The sequence below is a fragment of the Thalassophryne amazonica genome, chromosome 13 (genome assembly GCF_902500255.1).
Source record: "Thalassophryne amazonica chromosome 13, fThaAma1.1, whole genome shotgun sequence".
NCBI classification, from domain to species: Eukaryota; Metazoa; Chordata; class Actinopteri; order Batrachoidiformes; family Batrachoididae; genus Thalassophryne; species Thalassophryne amazonica.
This window is the reverse complement of record NC_047115.1, coordinates 4795219-4822252: the sequence shown is the minus strand read 5'-3', so window position 1 is coordinate 4822252 and position 27034 is coordinate 4795219. Positions and strand designations below refer to the sequence as shown.

Here is a 27034-nt window from a genome sequence, read left to right as displayed (position 1 = left end):
TAATTTGGATGGGTTACATGCAGACAAATTTCATTGTACGAGGTCTGATAGAAAACTGTCCGACCTTTTTATTTTTTTTAAAACTATATGTATTTGAATCATGTGCGATTGCATCAGCCAAGCTTGAACCTTCCTGCGCATGCGTGACTTTTTTCACGCCTGTCGGTTGCGTCATTCGCCTGTGGGCAGGCTTTGAGTGAGCACTTGTCCACCCCCCTCGTCGGATTTTCATTGTCAGGGAAATGGCTGAGCGATTGGAGCAGCGCTGGATCAAATTTTTCCAGAAACTGTGAGAGACAGCCAGGTGGAAACCATTCGGAAGATTCAGACGGCTTTCGGTGAGGATACTCTAGGTGTCACACAAATTAAGGAGCATTACAACTGGATTAAAGACAGCCCACAGCGGCTGAGGGCGCGCCGCGCTCCGAGTGGCCATCGACAGGCTGAAACGACCAGATCATTTCCAAAGTGAAGGCTGTGTTGAGCCGGGACGTCGTCTGACTACCAGAGAAATTGCAGAAGATGTGGACGGCTCCACATGAGCGGCTCCGTCCCGACACGTCTTTCATTACAAAATCTCCTGTAACAGTGGAATGTGCCGCAGAAGTGCTGATGTCCACCTCGACATGATTCAAATCCATATAGTTTTTTAAAAAAATTAAAAGGTCGGATAGTTTTCTAACAGAGCTCGTATGTATAATATGTACAGTGACAATAAAAAGCTATATTATATAGATAGTCTATAAATATTGAATTGCGGGAGTTTGGAGGCTGATTGTGCACAATATGACTCCTTTAATAATTATCAGGTTTCATATTTAAATCTGTCCATTGAACATTAAAATCTGAATGGAAAAACATGAATCAAGTGTTTTTAATAGGTTTTAAGCCTGTTGGAGTTCAGTGACGACATTAAAACCGAACCAACATTTTGTGCATGATGTCAGTAAACGTGCAAACTCCCACATTTGAGATATAACAATAAATTATCAAAGCATGTTACTTTGATATAAAAAGTATTGCCATCTAACGCATTTATTGCTCTTAGAAACAAGTCTTTTTTTTACAGACCAAGTCACTGACGTCAAAACAAAATGGAGCAAAATGTGACTGAAGGCGTGATAGGTGCTGTAATTAATTAATCTAAATCAGGGGTGGGCAACTTGTTCCAGAAAGGGCCAAGAGGGTGCAGGTTTTCTTTGCACCCTCTGATTCCACCAGGTGATTTCACTGATTATCATTTTAAGCAGGTGGAATCAGTTAATCAGTGAAATCACCTGGTGAAGTCAGTGGCTGCAAAGAAAACCTGCACCATCATGGCCCTTTCTGGAACAAGTTCCCATCCCTGATCTAAATTAATGCTTTATTTTGACAGCCACAAGTTATTATAACATTGTATGCTGGACTTATTATTTACGAGCTATCTGGGAAGCTAACGATTAGCTTATTGTCATGCCTCGTCTCTTAGCAGTTTGTATCCTGTCATCTTCATATTCTTGTATGACTTCCCAAAGTCTTCTGTACTTTTGTCTCACTGCCTGCAGGTTTCTCTTTAAAACTCAGTGTAGCAAATGCACAGAATCTGTCATCGTTTATGTTTGTGTAACGTATAAATTGACGTCGCAGCTGTTTGCTCTGACGACCCCGCCCACGTTGAGGAGGTTCTGTTTGTAATGAAAAAAGACGTGCCTGAAACCAAACCGAGTAGAGTCGAGGCGAGTAGTGCTAGTTCTGTGAAGTAGAAAAGGGCCTTTTGTCTTACAATGTACCAGTAACTTTTTTCTTGATTTTTCTACCAAATCAGGACTTCAGAGTGGGTTATCAGTCCAAAAGCAACCAGGAACCAGAGTCAACACAGACCTCCAATCTCTCCAGTCACACAGATGCCAACAAAGTGTGAGTATGACATGAATCCATAAAAGCACATCTTTCATATAAATTTAATAGAGCAAAATAAGTGTTAATTATGTTATAAAACTGTAACTAGTGCAAAACATACCGATTAAGTATAACATCTGTAACAGAAAAGCCTGAATGTAGCATGTAACTACCGTCATAAATAGGAAACCATGAAAACAAATTGAGTGTGTCATGAAACACAATCACGTCACTAAAACATGAAACTTCACTGTGGTGCATCCTCGGTGTGCACCACAGTCCAGGGATGCCTTGGGTCCTTAAAATGTTTCTGGACATTGTTGAACATATTGTTGCTGTTTAACAGCTTTCTCTTGAAGTTGATTCAGAGTAAAGATCACATCTGTGGTTGCTCTTCTGGCTTTAACACTATATTGATTCTTCTGGAGCACTTTGTTTGAAATGGTATTTCATTTGTTCTTCAGTACTTTCACCATAGTTTTGACCATCATGTTTGGCACTTGGATCATTGTATATTATTGGATAGGCTTGAGAAGAATTTTGGGGTTACCACGTGTTTTCTTGTGGTTGACATCTTACTTGTCGGTCTCTGTGTCTTGCAGAATGTTACTGCAAATCTTGTTCTAGTAAAATATGGGGTACTGCAGGGTCCATTTTAGACCCTTTGCTATTGTCTTTCTATATAGCACCCTTTGGGCAGATACTGTGATGTTTTTGATTTACTGTTCATTGTTACACCAATGGCAGTCAGTTGTACATGCCGAAAACTGCAGATAATCTCACCCATACTTCTGAACTGGGACTTCAGAGGACTGTCTGGCTTTACTGAAAAACTAGATGTTCAGCAGCTTACTTGTAAACTCTGACAAGGCCAAGATGCTGGTCATTGGTTTTGTTGTTTGTCACAGTGATAAACTGTAAAAAATCTTGGAGTGATCTTTGACCCCACACTGTTATTCGACCTACTTTCACCACTGACATACTGTGAAGATTCGACCTGTCCTGTTTATGGCTGACATAGAGACATTGTCTCATGCCTTTGTCTCTTCTAGACTGGATTACTGTAACGTCCTATTCTCCAGTTTACTGTAGTCCAGCATCATAGGTCTCCAGTTGGTTCAAAAGGCTGCTGCTAGAGTTCTGACGAGGAGAGTTAAGTCTGGCCACATTACCCAGTTTTGAGCTCCCGTTACTGGCTTCCTGTCTGTGTGAGGTCAAACTTTTAGGTTTTGCTATTAACATAGAAAATCTTCCATGGACTAGGGCCTCCTTATCTGACTGATCTAAATAACCTTACGTGCCCACCCATGCTCTGTGTCCTCTGGAGGCAGGATTACTGTGTGTTCCAAAGGTTAAAAAGAAGTCAGCAGGCCACAGAGCTTTCTCTTACTGTACACCTGTTCTGTTGAACAGGTGACTAGGAAAAGAAAGTCTGGCCATATTCACAAGTTTTGGCCTCCCATTACTGGGTTTGTGTCAGTGTGAGATCAGACTTTATGGTTTAGTGCAGTTTATGTGGCAGGGAGGGACACGTGCAGATGTGTCCATTAAGAGCATAGAGGAATATGTTTTGCAAACTTAATACCCATTACTACATTGGATGACATTAAAATTGAGGATGTCCCACTGACTGTTCCTGCAACATCCAGTACTTTGTGTCTGCTACCCACGACCAGTGTGCACATTTTCGATAACCGATAATTATCGAAGATAATGTTTTCATTATCAGATTATCTTTTCAGAAAATGTTGAAAACCATTATCGGACTAATTATCTTCCGATAAATTTTTGTCCGATAATTTTTAGACTGTTAACCTGGTAAACAAAGCTGAACAGCTACAAACTCTTATAACAGGGCTGTGAAAACTCCGCGGATCCGCGGGATTCTGTGGATTTCATCATGGGGAGTGGTGTGGGAGTGTTAGTGTTGTACTCTTTAATTGTGATTGTTACTGAGTTTTTAAAATGCTTATCGCAAAGTGTTCTTTTTTACGACATCATGCAAGTTTTATAAGTCCGCGGACACTGATCTGTGTGTTACAGATACAAATCAGTTTCCTCGGATCCGCGGAGTTTCGAGGAGAATAAATGCCACTCAAAGCCTGGCTGTTACGACAGTTGTCGTAAAGCGGGACTGGTTGGTTGCTGCGGTGACGCTGTGTGGCTCCTGTGCGAAGCTAGCTGAACGTAGCATGTGGACATCGCAAACTTTTAGAACTTTCAAGTTTTTAAAAGAAGAATTTTGCAGCATGTCTGTGTCACAGAGCGACGTCAGACAGAGCGAAGATGGTGAGAAAGACGGTTTGAAAAAGTCTGATAAGGACAAGAATCTGTGGAATTGTTGCTGGCTTCATCAACACACCTGAAAGATAAACGGGAAAAGTGAACTGGTAAGAATTTTTTTTCTCTCTGGAAAATAAACACTGTGCTGTTCAAACAGGATTTCAGAAATTATGTGCCTTTTTTCTTTCATTAATCTAGACTTTCTTTCATTGAAAAAAAAGACATTGTGGCTTTGAATGAATTTAGGCTACAGGAATTTACACAACAATGTAAATTAGTTTTTATTAATGTAGACTTTTTTAATGGGGAAAAAGACTTGTGGCTTTGAGTGGATTTACAGGAATTTACACAAGAATGTGTGGCTTTTTGTTGTTAGGTATGTTATTGATATTTTACCCTGATTGTTAAAATATTCTACAAGCTTTAGCTGTGGTTTTTGAAATACTTTAACAGTCTTTTCAGTCTTCATGAATTTCATGTAGTTTAATTGTTCTGAGTCAATGCATAATTTGGTTTACAATTAAAAGGAAAATCATTCCAGGTCCTACTTCCACGTCATATTCTGTTATTTCAATATGATCATTGGCGGTTCAAATGAAAGGTTGAATCTAAGATCATTTAAATATGCACTAATTTTGAGATTTGCTCTTCCAGGAGATGTTGAAAATGTATCAGTAGATGAAAATTTTATTTGGTTTCTGGGGCCCCACAAGGCCCTAGACCCCGGAGGGGAGGGGGGTTGCATCCCCCAGACCCCCTGCGAATTTTCCTCAGATTTCACAATTTTCATTTCACAGCCCTGTTATAAAATTTAAAATCAGTTGAGCACCTATCTGTTAAATGTTTTGTAGCAGATGCACAGTTCTACCCTCTGCAGGCAAAGGAGAACTGGTCACACACACACACAAAAAACAAATTTCTTTTAACTCCATACTGATATGCGGCCAATATCACCCAAGTTATCCAGAGGTATACATTTTAAACTTATGGTTCAAATTTTAACCAAACTAATTTCGGACAGGTTATTTAAATTAACGTCATGTCTGAAGTTTTATAAAGTGAAAATATCGGATATATGTTTTAGTTTTAAAGTAATGCACTAATTTTTAAGGTTTTAGTGTGGACATGCTGTGTCCAGGTGCATTATGGGTATAGGGTAATCTCAGTACGTTCACGACATGAGAAATGCATTTGAGACACTCTGATCAGGCTCCACGGACAACAGCATTAAACTCTAGTGCGTAAAACTCTCGTGAATATATTCTCTGGGTTTATAGACGTTATTGTGTTTGCATTTATTAAATTCCACACATCTTAAATGTAGCAGACAGATTATCTGGAATTTTGTTTTGGCATGTTTTCAAGGTCTCTACTGCCATCTACTGGCTAGTAGTGTTCATGGCAGTATTCACCCCGGATGCACGTTTTACCCAGAATGCCATCTGTATGTGTTTGTTACAGAACTTCATAATTAGTGCATTATTCAACATTAAAAGATATATGTTATATCTTAACTTTGCACAAATGACAGAATTGACATTAATGGAGTTATTCTATCAGTGTTCATTTTATTTATACACCAAACCATAAGTCAGCATTGCTTTATTTTCCAAGACCTCCGCCTCATGGCAGCATTGTGATTGAGTAGAGAGTTGAGCTTTGTGGCTCCTCTCAGCTGCGTTTGTGCTGGAAGCCTTGTAGTAAACTGGAGCCTCCAGCGGGGGGCAGGACACTCAAAGACAGAAGTGCTGACTCATTGTTTGGGTCTGTCGTCACCTTTGATGCTTTCAGAAGTGATCGTGGTGTTAAACTCAGAATCAGCTTGCTAGTAGTTGCAAGTGTACCGGAGACAATACTGGAATTTATCGGTTATCTGTAACTTCCGATACATTTTTGGGTGGTTTATCATTTTAACTTTATCAAAGATAACTTTTCAGTTATCTGATTATCTGTTATCGAAGTTAATTTTTTGGTTATCTGTGCCCACTACTGCCCACAACCCACATGGAATTGCTTAAACCTAAGCCTAATTTTAGGCATCTTATATATACTTCTCTGGAAACACCCCCAGATCCCCACAGTCCAGTTGTCAAACCCATTGAGGTCCTTAATTTGGGTCTCATTAACATAAGGTCACTGTCTTCAAAATCACTGTTAATAATCTAATTATGGATCACCACTTAGATATGATTGGTTTATGTGAAACATGGCTTAAGCCTACTGCTGTCCTCCCCTTAAATGAAGCATACACATTTAGTCACATCCCTCATGATACAAAGCAAAGCAGGGGTGTTGCTCTAATTAATAAATCTGGGTTTATCTGACTAGCTGTTGGGGGTCTAAAATATAATTCATTTCAATATGTGACTCTCAGCTCTGCCCAGGGTAATATGTATTGCCATGGTCAGAAGAATAAAAATCAACCATGCTATTTTGTCAGTGTGTATTGAACCAGACACAGTCGCCTTGGTTCAATGATTACTTATGTGGCCTCAAGCATAAGGCCAGAGGTCAAGAACAAAATTGGCATAGTTCAAAACTAAAAGTATTCCACCTTGTGTGGCACAATGCTATTCCAGACTATAAGAAGTGGTGGGCACAGTTCCGCTAATCCACTAACCTCTGATTATCGAAGCTAATCTTTTCATTATCGGATTAGCTTTTCAGATAACTTTGAAAACCATCAGCGGACCAATTATCTTCCGATAAATTTTGGTCTGATAATTTTTAGATTGCTAACATATTTTTGCATGTGTATTGAATATAGCTTAAACAGTTAAAAACATTTGTGAAGTCTAAGATCAGTAAGGATTAAACAATGATAAGCCGTGCATTATACGGTTTGAATGCACAATGCGGAGTCTAAAACACGAAGTGCATTCAAACTCTTCCGCTTATACCACGGTCCCACACAGTGAGCTAACACACAAATATTTATTTAAGTTAACAGAACTTGATAAAAATGTGTGAGTATTTGGGACTATTTTATGTTTTGTCTCCGATGCGCTTACCATGTCTGCAGGCTCGCGCCGCAGCGGGCCACTCACACCGCCCCCCTCTCTGCTGTGCGGAGCTGTGGCAAACTCTGGCAAACAGGTCCAGAAACTACGCTTGCTATTTTGATGCGGAGCGCTCGGCCACCCGCAAGGATAGAACCGTTCTCTTCTTCTTTCCTATCTTCAGTCTTGTCCAGTTCGTCTGATGTTAAATCTTTACGCCGTTGCCTGGTCAGTCAAACTTCTCACCCTGTCCAGTAGTGTAATCCCAGATACCCAAGGGAGGAATCTCATTCCCGCCATCTGAGAGTTTATTCTTTTAGTCATTACCCAAAGTTCATGACGTAAGTGAGGACAGGAGCATAAATCAACTTGTGAAATTGAGTCTCACCTTTTGGTTAAGCTACTTCTTCAGCATGACTGTCCGGTACAGCAGCCGTAAAACATCAGACAGTCAAAATCTGTCAATCTCCTGTTCCAACTTACCCCCACTCGTGAACAAGACCCTGAGATACTTGAAGTCGTCCACCCGGGGCAGTGACTTTCCCCTGACCCAGAGAGGGTGGTCAAAACTTTTCCAACAGAGGACCATGGTCTCATATTTGGAGGCACTGAATCTCACCTTCTTCTTTTAGTATATTATCATTTTTGCTTTTGATTTTAAAATAATGTTTTTGAAGATATTTTTATGAAGAATAAAAATATTTAAATCTCAAAAGCAGAAATTATGCACCACATTGTTTGAGCATTACTGCGGGTATTACAGGTATTGGTTTTCAAGTTGGAAAAAAGGAAGAAACATTTACAACATATCTTTCACCTTTTTGTGCATCTGGGACCTTTGAATTTTTTTTCTTTCTCTCATTAAATCAATTTTATTTATATAGCGCCAAATCACAACAAACAGTTGCCCCAAGGTGCTTTATATTGTAAGGCAAAGCCATACAATAATTACAGAAAAACCCCAACGGTCAAAACGACCTCCTGTGAGCAAGCACTTGGGGACAGTGGGAAGGAAAAACTCCCTTTTAACAGGAAGAAACCTCCAGCAGAACCAGGCTCAGGGAGGGGCAGTCTTCTGCTGGGACTGGTTGGGGCTGAGGGAGAGAATCAGGAAAAAGACATGCTGTGGAAGGGAGCAGAGATCAATCACTAATGATTAAATGCAGAGTGGTGCATACAGAGCAAAAAGATAAAGAAACACTCAGTGCATCATGGGAACCCCCAGCAGTCTAAGTCTATAGCAGCATAACTAAGGGATGGTTCAGGGTCACCTGATCCAGCCCTAACTATAAGCTTTAGCAAAAAGGAAAGTTTTAAGCCTAATCTTAAAAGTAGAGAGGGTGTCTGTCTCCCTGATCTGAATTGGGAGCTGGTTCCACAGGAGAGGAGCCTGAAAGCTGAAGGCTCTGCCTCCCATTCTACTCTTACAAACCCTAGGAACTACAAGTAAGCCTGCAGTCTGAGAGCGAAGCACTCTATTGGGGTGATATGGTACTAAGAGGTCCCTAAGATAAGATGGGACCTGATTATTCAAAACCTTATAAGTAAGAAGAAGAATTTTAAATTCTATTCTGGAATTAACAGGAAGCCAATGAAGAGAGGCCAATATGGGTGAAATATGCTCTCTCCTTCTAGTCCCCGTCAGTACTCTAGCTGCAGCATTTTGAATTAACTGAAGGCTTTTCAGGGAACTTTTAGGACAACCTGATAATGAATTACAATAGTCCAGCCTAGAGGAAATTAATGTATGAATTAGTTTTTCAGCATCACTCTGAGACAAGACCATTCTAATTTTAGAGATATTGTGCAAATGCAAAAAAGCAGTCCTACATATTTGCTTATTATGCGCTTTGAAGGACATATCCTGATCAAAAATGACTCCAAGATTTCTCACAGTATTACTAGAGGTCAGGGTAATGCCATCCAGAGTAAGGATCTGGTTAGACACCATGTTTCTAAGATTTGTGGGGCCAAGTACAATAACTTCAGTTTTATCTGAATTTAAAAGCAGGAAATTAGAGGTCATCCATGTCTTTATGTCTGTAAGACATTCCTGCAGTTTAACTAATTGGTGTGTGTCCTCTGGCTTCATGGATAGATAAAGCTGGGTATCATCTGCGTAACAATGAAAATTTAAGCAATGCTTTCTAATAACACTGCCTAAGGGAAGCATGTATAAAGTGAATAAAATTGGTCCTAGCACAGAACCTTGTGGAACTCCATAATTAACCTTAGTCTGTGAAGAAGACTCCCCATTTACATGAACAAATTGTAATCTATTAGATAAATATGATTCAAACTACCGCAGCACAGTGCCTTTATGTCTTTGGGATGGTTATGAATAATTTTTTCTCTAATAGTTAAAATTTTATTTGCAAAGAAAGTCATGAAGTCATTACTAGTTAAAGGAATACTCAGCTCAATAGAGCTCTGACTCTTTGTCATCCTGGCTACAGTGCTGAAAAGAAACCTGGGGTTGTTCTTATTTTCTTCAATTAGTGATGAATAGTAAGATGTCCTAGCTTTACGGAGGGCTTTTTTATAGAGTAACAGACTCTTTTTCTAGGCTAAATGAAGATCTTCTAAATTAGTGAGACGCCATTTCCTCTCCAGCTTACGGGTTATCTGCTTTAAGCTGCGGGTTTGTGAGTTATACCACAGAGTCAGGCACTTCTGATTTAATGCTCTCTTTTTCAGAGGAGCTACAGCATCCAAAGTTGTGCTCAATGAGGATGTAAACTATTGACGAGATAATCTATCTCACTCAGAGTTTAAGTAGCTACCCACCCGGAGACCAAACGTTCTTTGAATGTTCATTGAATGTTTGCATGAGAACGTTTGCAAACGTGGCATGAACACTGCATGAACATCATATGAACAAAGAATGAGGCCAGGTAATGTTTGCTTGCGAACATTCAATGAACATACAAACGTTCATAAGTGTTCACAAACATATGAACAGCTGCAGCAGAACATTAAATGAACATTTGTAGAATGTTCGAATGTGAACATTACCTGTCCTCATTCTCTGTTCATATGATGTTTGTGCAATGTTCTTACTCAATTATCTACAATTTTTTGTGATTGTTCCTATTGAAAACTAAAAAATAAGTAAAACAAACTTTATAAATGTTTTAAAATTCAATAGGTTTTATTCCAATAGTGACTTGCAATGTGGAATTCACATATAAAATCAGTAATGGAGAAACTTTTGAAATCACTTAATTGATAACAGGAATTCATCTTTACAGAATTAAACATCATTGCTCAAAAAGGACATAAAATGAAAACTTTTCAATGTTACAAAACATTTCTTAAGCGGTAAACCACAGACACTACTCCAGACATAGTAAGAATAAATCTTCTAGAATTAATAATGAAACCTAAAAAAAAAAAAAATGAATCTATTGATCTACATACAACTGATAATACACATTTTAGGAGCAAAAATAAATACAACTTAAACATAAATCACTGCTTGAAACAAAAACATTTTTTTAGACATCTACATACAATTAATAAAAATCATATTTAAGAGCAAAACTGTGGACAGTTTTAACACAAACATTACTATCAATAAATTCCCTGAGAAAATTCCTATGGAAGTTTTTAATCACATAGATTTGAAACCTCAGTATGACAGTCAGATACGACAATGCAACTGAACACACATCATTTTAAGAACGAAACTGAACAGTTTAACACAAACATTACAATCAATAAATTTCCTGAGGAAATTCACATGATGAAAAAACTATACAAAAATACAAAATTATTAATTTTAATTAATGTTGGATCCCCGGAAGTAAAATTAAATTTTATCAAAAACATTCCACGTACAATGCAAATTAAATGATGCTACTAATCTGCCCATAAGCTTTGCTATTATAGAATATAAACACCCTCATATCATATAAAATACCCTCAGCCGTATGTGCAGTCTTCTTAATAATTTTATATATATATACACACACACACACGGGTGGGGCCAAAGGTTTACATACCCTGGCAGAAGTGTAGTTTTTTTTGGCAATTTTTCAGAGAATATGAACGCTAACACAAAACTTTTTTTTCGCTCATGGTTCATGGTTGGGTGAAGCCATTTACTGGCAAACAGTGTTTACTCTTTTCAAATCATAATGACAACACAAACTACCCAATGAACCTGATCAGAAGTTTACATACCCCTCTTCTTAATACATGTACTGCCTGTCTTTTGTGGCGGTTGTGGATGAGGCTCTCTGAGGGTAAAGCTGCCACTGAATGTTTTGGACTTTATTTACATCAATTATGAAGAAATACAAACAATATGGCACTCTATGGTAAATCTGCATGGACAGTTGTGAAAAACTGAGTGACTGTGCAAGAAGAAGAAGAGTGAGGAAAGCCACCAAGACACCCAGAAGAAGTTATAGGCTTATGTGGCTGTGATTGGAGAAATTGTGCACAGTGCAAGCTTTGCATTTTGTATCACCAGTTATCCATCTTCATGCTGAAGTAGTTTATTTTCTTAAAAAGAAGACTTGAAGTTTAGCTACAAATTGCCAGAAGATACATCTGAGATGCAAGCCTGGATTTGATCTGTTTTGGTGAAAGAAAATCCTTCTGTGCTCTACTCCACTATGAAGCTAAGATTAGTAATGCAAAATGCAAAGCTTGCACTGTGCACAATTTCTCCAAACACAGCCACATAAGCCTATAACTTCTCCTGAGTTGTCTGGGTGTCTTTTCCTTGTAAATCACCGCAGAGGTGTTATCAGGTTGTGAAAACAGTGTTTTCAGTTTTCAAAGTGTTTTTCAGTAGCTTTTACATAATATATGATGGACATGTTAGACTCACACAGAAATTAAGCTGTTTTGGTGTGGATTCTGCCATGTTGGATTCGCAGCCAGAGAGAGACCAGACGTCACGGTGCCTCTATACTGTGACTGGCTGTCCTCCCCCCCCCCCCCCCCCAAAAAAAAAAAGATGTGCAAGATTTAGTTTTTCAAACCTGTAATCTGGGTCAGGAAAAAGTTCAGGATGGTCCCGTCTATACTTCTTTGATTCTGCTTGATAGGACATCTTCGGATTATGGCACAGTTGTAGAAATGATGGTAGTACTGTCCATTGATGTGATATTTATTGCAGCCGCCATGACAACTCTGTAAATTTGTGGCACGTCCCTGGCAAGGCTGCCTTTGATGGTTCCTGACTTGTCCTGGCTGCCAAAGATAAACAGGAGCCGTAGCGTTCAAGCAGCCCCTGACAATGATTGTTTCTGTATCCTTCCCTTGTTCCATTCCAGGGGTGTATGCAGTCAAGGTATTGATTAGGGCATTCCTCTGGTGCCTGGTTCCCTTGTCCTCGCCATCAAGTCTGTCATTAGCACTGTTGAGCTGCAAGTTGAAAATTTCCTTTGTTAATCATAAGCAATTATATATATTTTCCTGTTCAGATACTGTATAATTTGAGCTACATGGTCATAACTGGTATTCAACTCAACACCTTATTGGACAGGCCCTATATTTTTAACAAGCTGTTTATACTGCTTCCAGAATTTTCTCAGTTTAGTTATCAATTAGGTATACCACACAGGTGAAAGCAAATCAGACAAAAATGATTAATCCTCTGTACCCACTGCAATTTGTGTAAAGGGCCTTTGACACCACATGCTTTGGAAGCATCAGAGGCGCCACAAATCGATCTAAAAAGCATTATTTTCAATGAAACGCGTTACTTTTTAGAGGCGTCTGAAGCGTTGCGTCAAAAGCCGAGCTAAACCAACGCTTCTGCCGGGAGCGTGCACATTCCTGCTTGTCGACAGGGTGACGTGGTCAAAGTTCAACCCAATCCAACTTTTGCCGCTCTGAACTGTGACAAAGCTTCGCACTGTCTAATAGAAACGTGTCGGGTCCAAACATGGAAGACTAGCAGCAGAAACCACTGATCTCTACAAAACAGAAAGGTGTCACAGGACTGCTCATTTATACAGCAGTTTTCTGAAGAAAAATCCTTGCAAATGTTTGTTTAACCTCAAAATGTATTTGATTGCTGTATTAAAGCTTTTTCGTGGTTCATCTACACACATACAACATGGCGATCACTCAACTTTCCTCTGGAGAAAGAAAAAAAAAAAATCTGAGCCAAAGTCTCCGCCGATCATCTCAGCAGCGTCCACATTGTTCTCTCTCCTGGTATGTCTGGGAACTGACACTTTCAGGGAAGGTCACAGGATGCAGTGCATCAACTTTGTCATTTAACTGTTTGATACTGTGAATGATGTCGTTCTGCTTCTCCTGGAACACAAAATGTATATAGATCCACATGTTACAACCTTAATACAGAAGTTCTCACTTTACATTAAATCCTAATGCTTTACAAATGATTAAACCAATGCTGTAGACCTTTCATCATGAGCACGGACAAATCTGTGAATGAACTAAGTGATGAAAAGTAAGGCAGCTGCTCCCTTGTTTGCACTCGGGGTCGCCACAGCAAATCTGAGGTGGATCTGCATGTTGAATTGGCACAGGTTTTATGCCGGATGCCCTTCCTGATGCAACTCCACATTGCATGAAGAAATGTGGCAGAGGTGGGATTTGAACCCGGAACCTTCTGAACTGAAACCAAGCACATTAACCACTTGGCCACCACTGAGTGATGAAAGTGAGCCATGGAGGGGAAAAAAAAAAAAAACTTGAACGATCTTGGCAAGGCCCTGGCAGGGTCTGGTGGTTGTCCCCCAGGAAAATGTGAAATGTCAAATGCATTCTGGTTAGGGCTGTAGCTGTGAATTATTTTAGTAATCGAGTATTCTGGCGATTAATTGAGTAATCGGATAAAAAGTACTTTTGCATTTTAAACAACATCAATAGTCCAGGGCTGTCCATAAGCAATGGCACAATGTCACTGTGCCAAAGTGTTGGCATTTTGCTGAAATGGTGATGGAATGTGGCCTTCTATTTTGTTTTCTCCACTTTGTAAAAATGAACCATTTTTAAGTTTTTTTTTAAATAAAGATTGATGGACTGGGTCCCTGCGTGATTTTTTTTTTATCCCTCTTTCTCTTCAGCAGATGCATTTCAGCTGGAGGTTGAACATGCAGCATCACAGTCATTTTCTTTTTTATTATTATTTTAAGTTACCATGTTTGTGAAGTGTTGTGTGTTGTCCAAAAACACAAAAATTAAAAAGTCAAACACTCAGTGTGAGTCTGAGGTAAACACAGAAGAAAGTGTGGACTTCTGCTGTTTGTCAATGTAGCCGGGGACAGAGCTGTGACTTGCCCGGTCTGAGAGCCCGTCACATTGGATAGAGAGAGAGACAGCAGCTGGCCACTGGGTCAATAGTCCCTCCCCACGTAGAGCAGAAAAATAGACAAACACACTGCTTCGCTTTAAATGCACAGTGAGTCTATTTCAGATGATGGAGCGTGGACAATCTTTCTCTTAAGTGGCTTTATTTTCCTCTGTGTCACGTTGGAAAGCGGTAGCTATCGTTGCTAATTTGATTAGCTGTTATGCTCGCCTTTTTCTTTTTTTTTCTGCGGCCATTGCAGCGCCACGCACAGGCCTAGCATATGTACTACAACGTTAAACGAAGCTTTGAGGCACAGAATTTGCCTCAAACATTTTTTGTAATCGAATTATTCAAGTTACTCGATTCATCGTTTCAGTCCTAATTGTGGTGCTTTCTCAGGTCTATTTACCCACCAAAAGAATCTCAAAAAAAAAAAATATATTTTTTTTTTGTTTGGACAGATCACTTTTTCCACATCAGATAAGATGGTAAACCTCAGTACTACGAGGTCTGTTAGAAAAGTTTCCGACCTTTTTATTTTTTTCAAAAACTATATGGATTTGAAACGTGCACTTGCATTAGACAAGCTTGCGCATGCGTGAGTTTTTCACGCCTGTCCGTTGCGTCATTCGCCTGTGGGCAGGCTTTGTGGGAGCAGTGGTCCAGCCCCCTCGGCGGATTTTCATTGTCAGGAAAATAGCTGAGCAACTGCTGCTTTGCTCCATGGAAATTTTTTCAGAAACTGTTTGAGCCAGCCAGGTAGAAACCATTCGCAAGATTTAGATGGCTTTCGGTGAAGATTCTATCGGCGTTACACGGATTAAGGATTATTACAACCGGATCAAAGACCGCCCACAGCGGCAGAGGGCGCGCTGCGCTTGGAGCGGCGATCGACAGACTCAAACGACCAGATCATTTCCAAACTCAGCGCTGTGTTGATCCAGGACGTCGTCTGACTACCAAGGGAGTCACAGAAGAGGTGTTCTTCAGCACTTTTGCGGCACATTCCACTCTTACAGGAGTTTTTGTAATGAAAGACGTGCAGAGGAAACCGCGCGTCGGCACGGAGCCGCTCACTGCACACAAGAAAAAACACCTCCATGTTGGAAGTCTCACAGGACACGTTGGGGCATGTCCAGCTCATTCACAATTTCTCGGATAGTCACACACCTGAAAAGCCACCAAAAACCGTCTGAAAACCATCTGAAAGCCGTCCTGTGAGACCAACACGGAGGTGGTTTTGTGCCGCGCGGCATTCTTCCGCTCCTCTTTCCATGACAAAAACTCCTGTAACAGTGGAATGTGCCGAAAAAGTGCTGATGTCCACGTCTTCCGCCAATTCTGTGGTAGTCAGACGACATCCTGGATCAACACAGCGTTGAGTTTGGAAATGATCTGGTGATTTGAGTCTGTTGATCGCCGCTCGGAGTGCGCCGGGCTCTCCCCCGCTGTGGGCGGTGTTTCAACCTGCTGTAACACTCCTTAATCTGTGTGATCCCCCATAAAATCATCCCTGAAAGCCATCTTAATTTTTCGAACGGTTTCCACCTGGCGTTCTCTCACAGTTTCTGAAAACATTTGATGCAGCAAAGCTCCAACTGTTCAGCCTTTTCCCAGACAAAGAAAATCCGCCGAGGGGGCTGGACCACTCCTCCCACAAAGCGTGCTCACAGCAGAATGACGCAACCGACAGGCGTGAAAAAACTTGCGCATGCGCACGAAGGTTCAAGCTTGGCTGATGCAATCACACGTGATTCAAATCAATATAGTTTTTGAAAAAAATTAAAAGGTCAGAAACTTTTCTAACAGACCTCGTATAGCATAGAAGTCCTTCTGTTTCAAGTGTATGGCATGCACACACTATGCAAATGAAACATTAAGCAAGGGACACAGAAATTGAGTTTTTATAAAAGGAATTCTGTAACTTTATATCAGCAATAAATAAACATGTTAATTAAGTAACAGGGCCTGTAAATTATTTCTTTAAATAATGAAAGTTAGTATATACAACCTCATTACTGGCAGATTTTACTTTATTTTCAAATTATATCCCAAATAGAACAGAATATTTCTTTCCAGAAATTTTGAATATTTTGCTTGCTGAATGTGAATTTTTAGAATCTTCTGGAACAAGACACTGTACAATCTTATTTAACCATTATAGTACAAACCTCGGGATATCGGGCTGATGTGAATCAGCCTCAACCGACTGATCAGATGGAGGATTCAGTGATTTAACAACTCTGAAGGCAGCTGGCATGGTTACTGTGGGGGGGAACAAACAATGATCGAAAATATTAAACTTATCTTTATAAAGTCTCTTTCTGGGCACTGACATTACTTAAACTTTAACTGCATCAACACCTAATAAAAGACAGAGTATATATTTTAGTCATGGTCATAAAAAGTTATGTATATTTTAAATTTAGCATTTATTTAAGCAAATTAGTCCCTTTAAGATCGAGACCTCTTTTATAAGTGAGACCTGGACAATTATAAAGTTTCCAGTTCACCCAACCTGCATGTCCTTGGAAGTGAGATGCTCACACACACTTTGACACCTTTAGGCTTCTGGCTTAATATCAGAATAAATTCAAACATGGACAAAATATGAATTAGGCCTGTGCCTCTCTGTGGCTAATGTTAGCTCCGTGTTAGTCAAAAATGTGTTGGTTTGGTTCTCATTAGTCCATGTCTGGCATAATCAAGCTTCAAGCAAGTTCTGTCTTTTCTGGCTAAAATGGGTTTGTGCTCACATCAGGTTCCGTTAGCTTAAAGTGTCGTCGTGATGACTGTAGGAAGGCCTCGCCATTGGTAGCTAGCTGCTAACTCGTGTTGGTTTTCTGTGATGAATCCCAATAGAAGAGCCTCCAGCGTTAGTCTCCTCTTCTGCTTTCAGTGGTCTCTTAATCATAGTATAGAGACTGAACAGGCTAATTAACATCTTGAACATAAACTTTTATTTGCCAAAAGATAATGGAAAGCATGCGGCCCTGGGAGTTAGCTAAGGCGTCGTCGTCTTCTTCTTTTCTCATGTTAAACAGCGGGTTTTAAACCAACTCGGTGCACTACTGCCACCAACTGTTTGGTGGAGAGCACTGCAAGCTTTTTTTTGTTTGTTTTTTTTACCAGAATTTACAGTTTTACATACAGAAATGATTGTATACAGGTGTTACAAATATATTGTGTACAATGTACATGTTTTACCCTGGATAATTATAATATCATGCCTCACTGCAAACATGAATTGAGCAGCTGAAATTAAAGGAATCAGAAAGCAAGAAATATGTTATTATGGTAACAATTCCCACCAAACACTGTTCGACTGTGACATGACGTCATCCTCAAATGAGGTCTGAGCAAAACAGTAAACCCTGGACAAATCTGAAATCGAGTTGATGTTGTACTGTAACATGTGTGACTATTCATCTCATGTTCAGCATGTTTGTTTAAAAACATGTCTGATAATGTTTGAACTGCAAGTTGTGAAGTGACCAGTAAAAAATATTATTTGTCTATGAGCTGTTTTATTTAAATGTCAGTTTCCTGCTCATGCATGTTGAAAACATTATTTTGTAAATCAGTTTTTAATACCTTAATGTATAATAATGTATTTTTCCTTATTTCCAAAAAATGCTAAAGATATTATGCTTTTATAAAATTTGGCAAAATGTATGTGACTCAGGTCTGTGGGACTTCTGGATAATAAGCTGCCATTGCAATCTGTTTCCATATAAAACATATTTTTGGTAGCTCTGTAGTGACTTTAATTATTTTGCAAAAATTAATATTCCAATTAACAGAGTGCATGTTTATGCAAGTTGCCCCAAGACATGTTTCTGAGTTACCTCTGTCAGTTTATCACAGTAATCTTGAAATTATATATTCAGTAGGCCTGAATAAATCATAAATCAACAAATTATTGGTTACCATGGTAATCAGAGTGTTTAAATCATTTCCTGTTGTTCATTCTACCTATGATTGCACACATAATTTAAGTGAGGTCCAACGTTAACTTTCTGTAGGCAGTAAATGATATTTAATGTTTTCCTGTTATATGAAATTTTACAAAATTTTAGAATATATATAATTTTATTTAGAGGCAAGCTTTACACATACAACGTGAACATTATGTGAATGTTCACAAACACACTGAACATTAAGCATACATTCTATAAAAATTTGATTTTTTGCAAATGTTTGCTTACGTGTTTGTCTGTTTGCTTCCATGCAAACATTAGACAAACATCACAAACATTATATGAACGTTCGCAAACTTGCTGAACAGTAAATGAACATTCTATGAATGTTCAGTTGATGTTCGCAAATTTTCGCTTCCATGCAAACATTAGACAAACATCACAAACATTACATGAACGTTTGCAAACTTGCTGAACAGTAAACAAACATTCTATGAATGTTTGTTTGACGTTCGCAAATATTCGCTTCCGGGTGGGTACTCTGCACTGTGTTGGTATATGGCATTGAAGAACATAACAAAGAAGGAATCATATCCTTAAACCTAGTTACAGCGCTTTCAGAAAGACTGCTACTGTAATGAAACTTATTCCCCACTGCTGGGTAGTCCATTAAAGTAAATGTAAATGTTATTAAGAAATGATCAGACAAAAAGGGGTTTTCAGGGAATACTGTTAAGTCTTCAATTTCTATGCCATATGTCAGAACAAGATCTAAAGTATGGTTAAAGTGGTGGGTGGACTCATTTACATTTTGAGCGAAGCCAACAGAGTCTAATAATAGATTAAATGCAGTGTTGAGGCTGTCATTCTCAGCATCTGTGTGGATGTTAAAATCACCCACTATAATTATCTTATCTGAGCTAAGCACTAAGTCAGACAAAAGGTCTGAAAATTCACAGAGAAACTCACAGTAACGACCAGGTGGACGATAGATAACAAATACAACTGGTTTTTGGGCCTTTCAATTTGGATGGACAAGACTAAGAGTCAAGCTTTCAAATGAATTAAAGCTCTGTCTGGGTTTTTGATTAATTAATAAGCTGGAGTGGAAGATTGCTGCTAATCCTCCCCCTCGGCCCATGCTACGAGCATTCTGACAGTTAGTGTGACTCGGGGGTGTTGACTCATTTAAACTGACATATTCATCCTACTGTAACCAGGTTTCTGTAAGGCAGAATAAATCAATATGTTGATCAATTATTATATCATTTACTAACAGGGACTTAGAAGAGAGAGACTTAATGGTTAATAAACCACATTTAACTGTTTTAGTCTGTGGTGCAGTTGAAGGTGCTATATTATTTTTTCTTTTTGAATGTTTATGCTTAAGGGTGATTCTTTAACTACGGGCACTATTGGCCTTGTAAATGTAATTTCCACCACACCATTGCCTTACAATATAAAGCGCCTTGGGGCAACTGTTTGTTGTGATTTGGCGCTATATACATGTGCTCTGATGTCACTGTTTATCTCCATAGAAACTATCCAAACAATCTTTCATACAAACTGTTTAAAGGGACATTACAGTGTTGTGGTGGAAATTACGGCAATAGTGTGGGACAACTACATTTTGTTTAAAAAAATCACAACAGTTGTATGACATTGAATACCCCAATTATGTTTTGATTATTTTACTGATATTTTATTCAGAGATATTTTAAAACATTAGAAAAAACTTTTCTTTACCATTCATTTTTATCATTGAAGATCAAAAGTCTGGGTGTGGGACAAGCACAAAACAGCAATATTTGCATATAATGATGCTGAAAAAAGGTGAAAAAGTCGTCATAGACTACTCGATCAAATTTCTTAACACACTTTCATTGCAAATATAACTCTAAAAGTGTGAAATTTCCCCTTTTTTTTCTGTTTTTCATACAATATGATCAAAGGACATAATAAGTGCCCGTAGTCTAAGACTCACCCTTAAATAGATTTTTACTGGTTATTGGTGGTCTGGGAGCAGGCACCATCTCTACGGTGATGGGGTATTGGGGGGATGGCAGAGAGAGAGAAGCTGCAGACAGGTGTGTAAGACTACAACTCTGCTTCCTGGTCCCAACCCTGGATAGTCACGGTTTGGAGGGTTTAATAAAATTGGCCAGATTTCTATAAATGAGAGCTGCTCCATCCAAAGTGGGATGGATGCCGTCTCTCCTAACAAGACCAGGTTTTCCCCAGAAGCTTTGCCAATTATCTATGAAGCCCACCTCATTTTTTGGACACCTCTCAGACAGCCAGCAATTCAAGGAGAACATGCGGCTAAACATGTCACTCCCGGTCAGATTGGGGAGGGGCCCAGAGAAAACTACAGAGTCCGACATTGTTTTTGCAAAGTTACACACCGATTCAATGTTAATTTTAGTGACCTCCAATTGGCGTAACCGGGTGTCATTACTGCCAACGTGAATTACAATCTTACCAAATTTACGCTTAGCCTTAGCCAGCAGTTTCAAATTTCCTTCAATGTCGCCTGCTCTGGCCCCCGGAAGACAATTGACTATGGTTGCTGGTGTCGCTAACTTCACATTTCTCAAAACAGAGTCGCCAATAACCAGAGTTTGTTCCTTGGCGGGTGTGTCGCCAAGAGACGGTTAGAGATGTAAATGGGTTGGTGGTGTACAGGGGGCTTTTGTTTAGAACTACGCTCCTTCCTCACAGTCACCCAGCCGGCCTGCTTTCCCGGCTGCTCGGGATCTGCTGGGGGACAGCTAACGGTGGCTAAGCTACCTTGGTCCGCACCAACTACAGGGCCCTGGCTAGCTGTAGGATTTTCCAAGGTGCGGAGCCGAGTCTTCAATTCGCCCAGCCTGGCCTCCAAAGCTACGAACAAGCTACACTTATTACAAGTACCATTACTGCTAAAGGAGGCCGAGGAATAACTAAACATTTCACACCCAGAGCAGAAAAGTGCGGGAGAGACAGGAGAAGCCGCCATGCTAAACCAGCTACGGGTAATAGCTGCGCAAAGCTAGCGGATTCCTAAAAACACACAAAGTGAATAATGTGTAAATAATTTAGAGGTGATTCAGCAGAGGGAGTGCTTTAGTTAAGGCACGTGAAGATTTCACTGTGAAATAAATCGTTATCTAGTTAACTAGATCAATCTAACTACGCAGATTAAACCCATCATGTAGTTACATGATGGGATGAAGGTTTGATTGAGTCTTTCAAGGATAATCTGAACGCATTCCTTTTTTTGATATGGTCTTTTGCAGTTTGATGGTTTTCCTCTCATTTTAATTCTGTTTGCTGAATTTCAGCACTTTGTACATTTTTTCCACTCTAAGTTCTTTAAACAATTTTTTATTATGTTATGTTTCTAAATTTTCAGGTCCAAGTCAAATCAAGCATCAGACTCTGAAGACTCGGACAACAACAATTACACAGGTGAGGACGGTGCTGAGGAAGTGGATGACGACGACGATGAGTACGATGAGGAATACGTCCCTGAGTGGCACGAGGACTATGATGAGGATGATATTGATGATGATTTCTTCTCTGATGATGATGATGAGTCTGAGAACTTTAGTCCTTATGACTGAGAGTTCCACAGTCAGCAGTCAACATTGAAGGTGTCTTATGTCCTCAAGACTCTAAATACATCACACAGTTAAATGATGAACATTAGGCGCAGTATGTGGCAAAATATTCTGCCCACCTAATTTAACACAAATTACACAGTCAACAAATAAAACTGGCCTGACTTGTCACCAGAGGTCACAATTACAGAAAAATCAAAGTTTGGATTTGAAAAAGCCATTTAATCAAAAATGTTTCAAATGAGAAAATATTGAAGAACTGATTGAACAATTTGCCACTTGAGGTTTTCAGCGCTGAATCTTGCCAACCAAGATGGTGATTATTTCATCGTCTTGATCCCTTCTGTTTCCCCTGCAAGCTCAAGGGTCAGCACAAGGACCTGCGAACAAACTGATTCCTGAGTTGAACAGAACTAATAGAAAAGTTAAAAATTCTGGCTCTAATTCATTGTTTTGGTGAATAATTTGAGTCCAGATTTAAACGCATCATTCAATAAATGCATCATCATACCACCTGCCAACAAAAAGGCCTATTTTCACTCCAACCAATGGCACCCACCCACCACCCGAACCTTGTAGGTCTGACTTTGGTCCGCCTGTTTTGGGGTTTTACTGAATTTGACTTCTTTGTATGAAGTGCATCAACTTCCTTTTTGTTTTGCTGTCATTTATATCTGACAGCAATTAAATATTAGTTTCAAAGAAAGTTGGCAATCAGTTGCAGAACAAACCTTTTGAATGAACCAAATTTGGGAATTTGTAATCCAGATTATCATATCAGCATTATTTGTGTTTTTGTGTGTGTTCATTTCTTATTTTGCCTTATTTTTCTAATGGCAGTTGCCTTGACTTGAGACCAAGGAAAATGTTAATAGAAATGATTAAAATTTCTCTTTTTGCTAATGATTCAGTTGATTTTTTTTTTTTTTTTACCTGTGAGATTTTTTTGAACAGTTGGGCGTTTCTTTGAGTCTGAAAGCTGATGCTGCTGTGATTGAATCAACAAACTTTAACTCTGAAGCAGAAAATCTGTTGTTGCTACTGATTCTTGCTTTGTTGCCATGTTCAGATGTCCTCTGGTTTATGTGTTGTCTTTGAGACTGTTCACAAAGTTTGAGGACTACAGACTTGTGAAATGCAAACTCACATGATGCTCTCACTTACTGTTTGTTTGAATTTTGAAATCCTATATTCATATTGCTGATAAAGATTTATTTGAGTGACTTCAGCCAGCAAAATAAAAGGTTTTACTGCAGTACTGTGTGCAGCCTCAACTCCCTGCACAGTATTCACCCAAATAATGAAAATGCTCAAAGGGTCTCCAAAGGTCCTAGTTTTTGTAGTTCTGAGTTGTTGTTTTTGTAGTTTTGAGTAGTATGGGTCAAACCCATAGATGAAAAACTCACCTCAAGAGGGTCAAATTACAGAGGTGAAAGCTAGTTTGAAAGACTGGTTACATTTTGTGTCTTACAAAGGGTGATTGAAAAGTTTTGAGCGTGACCAAGAAGAAACCAAAACCGAATTAATGTAATGCTTTATTTTTCTGCATAATCCCCATGTAAGACTTCACATTTTTCCCAGATTCTCTGTGGTGCCTTTGTACTGTTCCCATAGACAGTCTTATCCTGGAGGTCAAGAAAGTCATCCACTGCAGATGAAATCATTATCAGTATTACGAGTTCCAGCAAGATGCGTTTTCATGTTTAGAAATGGATGGAAGTCCAATGGAGCCAAATTTGGAACAATGTGGGTGTGGAACAATTTCGAAGCCACATTTAGGAGTGGCAGCCATTGCGGAGACCGGAAGGAATTTCTCTCCTTTTGTAGGCAATGAGGTTGTGTGGTTTTCTATAGCAAATAAAAACAAAATACAACAAAGGATGAATCACTTAATCTCCAATAAACAGAACAAACTGAAATTCCTACATCACTATTTGCCTCTATCACAGCCCTGAAACACACTTCACTTGCCTTATTAGCATATTAACACACACAAACATTTATGTAACACTTATAAACATTACACTAATGAACCGGAGCGATGATGCGCCGTACACTCACTCAGAGGCAGGTGAGATAAATGTTGCAACTAACACTGATCATAGGGTGAGTGCTGAAGCTTCACATCAGAAGAAGAGGTCCTTATTTAGTGTAGGTAACCAAGGAAAGCCTTAAGCTTATTTCCAGAAGGACCCCCAGCACTCCTGCTGAAAGTGCCATTTGGGAGCTTGGCTACAATCAAAAGCGAACCCAGATGGCTCCCAAATGGCTGCCATTTGGGAGCCATCTGGGTTCGCTTCAAAAGCGAACCCAGATGGCTGGCATCCTAGTCCATGTGTAAACCATCATGCCACCACCTCCTCATCTCCAGCAGAAATGATCTACGGCTCCAGCAACGTAAATACAGTACATCAACAATATATACACACATACTTATGTTTCATCCACGCACAGAACACTTGCTGAGTCACTAATTAACTGCTCTACTGTAATCACTCACTCTGCTGACTCACCGGAGCACGCACTTTTCTTTGACCAAATACCCTAACTTTGGGGCCTTTTCTACGATCAGCAAGGACCATATCACGGATCATCTGCATCATATAGGTTGAGGTGGGAGTAATGACTCTTCATGATTTTGCTCCATCTAAAATGCTTAGTCTTCTTTCTGCCACTCCCATTAGGGGGCGCTACAGCAGATCAATCGTTTCCATCTCACCCTGTCCTCTGTATCTTCACCTGTCTCACCAACCACCTGCATGTCCTCCCTCAGCACATCCATAAACTTCCTCTTTGGCCTCCCTCTTCTCCTCCTGCCTGGTGGCTCCATTCTCAGCATCCTTCTCCCTATATACCCTGGGTCCCTCCTCTACATATGTCCAAACCATCTCAATCTGGCCTCTCTGACTTTGTCTCCAAACCGTCTTACCTGAGCTGTCCCTCTATGTTCGTTCCTAATCTTGTCCATTCTCGTCACTTCCAAAGAGAATCACAACATCTTCAGCTCCGCCTCCTGTCTTTTTGTTAGTGTCACTGTCTCTAAACTGTACAACATAGCTGGTCTCACTACTGTCTTGTAAACTTTCTCCTTCACTCTTGTTGATATTCTTCAGTAACAAATCACTCCTGCCAAAAGTGGAGTGCAAATGCTTTTTGCAGTTACATGACATTATAAAATACATGGTGTGGCGCTTTCGGGCAGAGATGTCATAATTACATAAGAGAAGGCATGACAGCAATACAGGACTTAAAAAAAATTAAGTATTTTGCAGAACTTACCTTTCATTGCCATGACTATTGGAATTGTACTGTAGTTCTGGTACAAACCTTGCTTGCTTAACAGTTATTGGGAAAAGGCAAAACCCATTGGCCACGGAATATACTGTCTTTTTATGATTGTGTTTTGTCAACATTGTGAAAATATTGCCCAACTTTTACACAGATCTGTAATTGAAACGCTGCTGCTGAATTGATTCAGTGGTGGTTAGGTTTGGTTTATGGGAAAGGGGTTAATGTTAGGGATAGGTTAGTGTTGTGGTTAGGTTAGGGTTAAGGTGAGTGTTAGGGTTAGGGGAAATTGCCATTGGAGCTAACTGGCACTGGAACCCAGCAACAGGGTCAGGCCCACGTGTTAGTGTTAGGGGAAAGGGTTGGGGCTAGGTTTAGCTTAGGGTTAGGGGTTAGGGTTGAGGTTAGGGTAGGGTTAGGATTGTCTTACAGACATAAAGACATGGATGACCTCTAATTTCCTGCTTTTAAACTCAGATAAAACTGAAGTTATTGTACTTGGCCCCACAAATCTTAGAAACATGGTGTTTAACCAGATCCTTACTCTGGATGGCATTACCCTGACCTCTAGTAATACTGTGATATTACTGGAGGTCATATCCTTCAGGTGATATTGAAGGATATGTCCTTCAATGCACATATTAAGCAAATATGTAGGACTGCTTTTTTGCGCAATATCTCTAAAATTAGAAAGGTCTTGTCTCAGAGTGATGCTGAAAAACTAATTCATGCATTTATTTCCTCTAGGCTGGACTATTGTAAGTCATTATTATCAGGTTGTCCTAAAAGTTCCCTGAAAAGCCTTCAGTTAATTCAAAATGCTGCAGCTAGAGTACTGACGGGGACTAGAAGGAGAGAGCATATTTCACCCATATTGGCCTCTCTTCATTGGCTTCCTGTTAATTCTAGAATAGAATTTAAAATTCTTCTTCTTACAAGGTTTTGAATAATCAGGTCCCATCTTATCTTAGGGACCTCATAGTACCATATCACCCCAATAGAGCGCTTCGCTCTCAGACTGCAGGCTTGTAGTTCGTAGGGTTTGTTAGAGTAGAATGGGAGGCAGAGCCTTCAGCTTTCAGGCTCCTCTTCTGTGGAACCAGCTCCCAATTCAGATCAGGGAGACAGACACCCTCTCTACTTTTAAGATTAGGCTTAAAACTTTCCTTTTTGCTAAAGCTTATAGTTAGGGCTGGATCAGGTGACCCTGAACCATCCCTTAGTTATGCTGCTATAGACTTAGACTGCTGGGGGGTTCCCATGATGCACTGAGTGTTTCTTTCTCTTTTTGCTCTGTATGCACCACTCTGCATTTAATCATTAGTGATCGATCTCTGCTCCCCTCCACAGCATGTCTTTTTCCTGGTTCTCTCCCTCAGCCCCAACCAGTCTCAGCAGAAGACTGCCCCTCCCTGAGCCTGGTTCTGCTGGAGGTTTCTTCCTGTTAAAAGGGAGTTTTGCCTTCCCACTGTCGCCAAGTGCTTGCTCACAGGGGGTAATTTTGACCATTGGGGTTTTTCCGTAATTGCTTTGGGGCACCTTTTTGTTGTGATTTGGCGCTATATAAATAAAATTGATTTGAATTGATTTGATCAATATTAGGGTACCGTCCCCAACATGGGAACGGAGGTGCACAGGCACTCCCTCAATCAAAAAACCTTCCATAATTAGAGTATGTTGGGAGCCTGACTCGCCGTCTGCTTCTTACTTGCGTCCAGCCCAACCAAGACATGCTCGTATTGGCGTATGTGCAATGGCAACAAAAAATCTATTTGTTCAAAA

General features: G+C 39.8%; 1 protein-coding gene across 3 annotated transcripts in view; it reads left to right on the top strand.

Moving 5' to 3' along the window:
• LOC117523944 (cullin-9) overlaps positions 1-23219 on the top strand; it is a 376653-nt gene extending 353434 nt beyond the window's left edge. For all 3 annotated transcript variants that reach the window (XM_034185568.1, XM_034185567.1, XM_034185566.1), the window contains exons 43-44: positions 1805-1896; positions 21757-23219. In XM_034185568.1, coding sequence (XP_034041459.1) covers positions 1805-1896; positions 21757-21967 — 303 coding nt within the window. In that variant the 3' untranslated portion in view covers positions 21968-23219. The remainder of the gene's footprint in view (positions 1-1804; positions 1897-21756) is intronic.
• The last annotated feature ends 3815 nt before the right edge of the window (positions 23220-27034 follow it).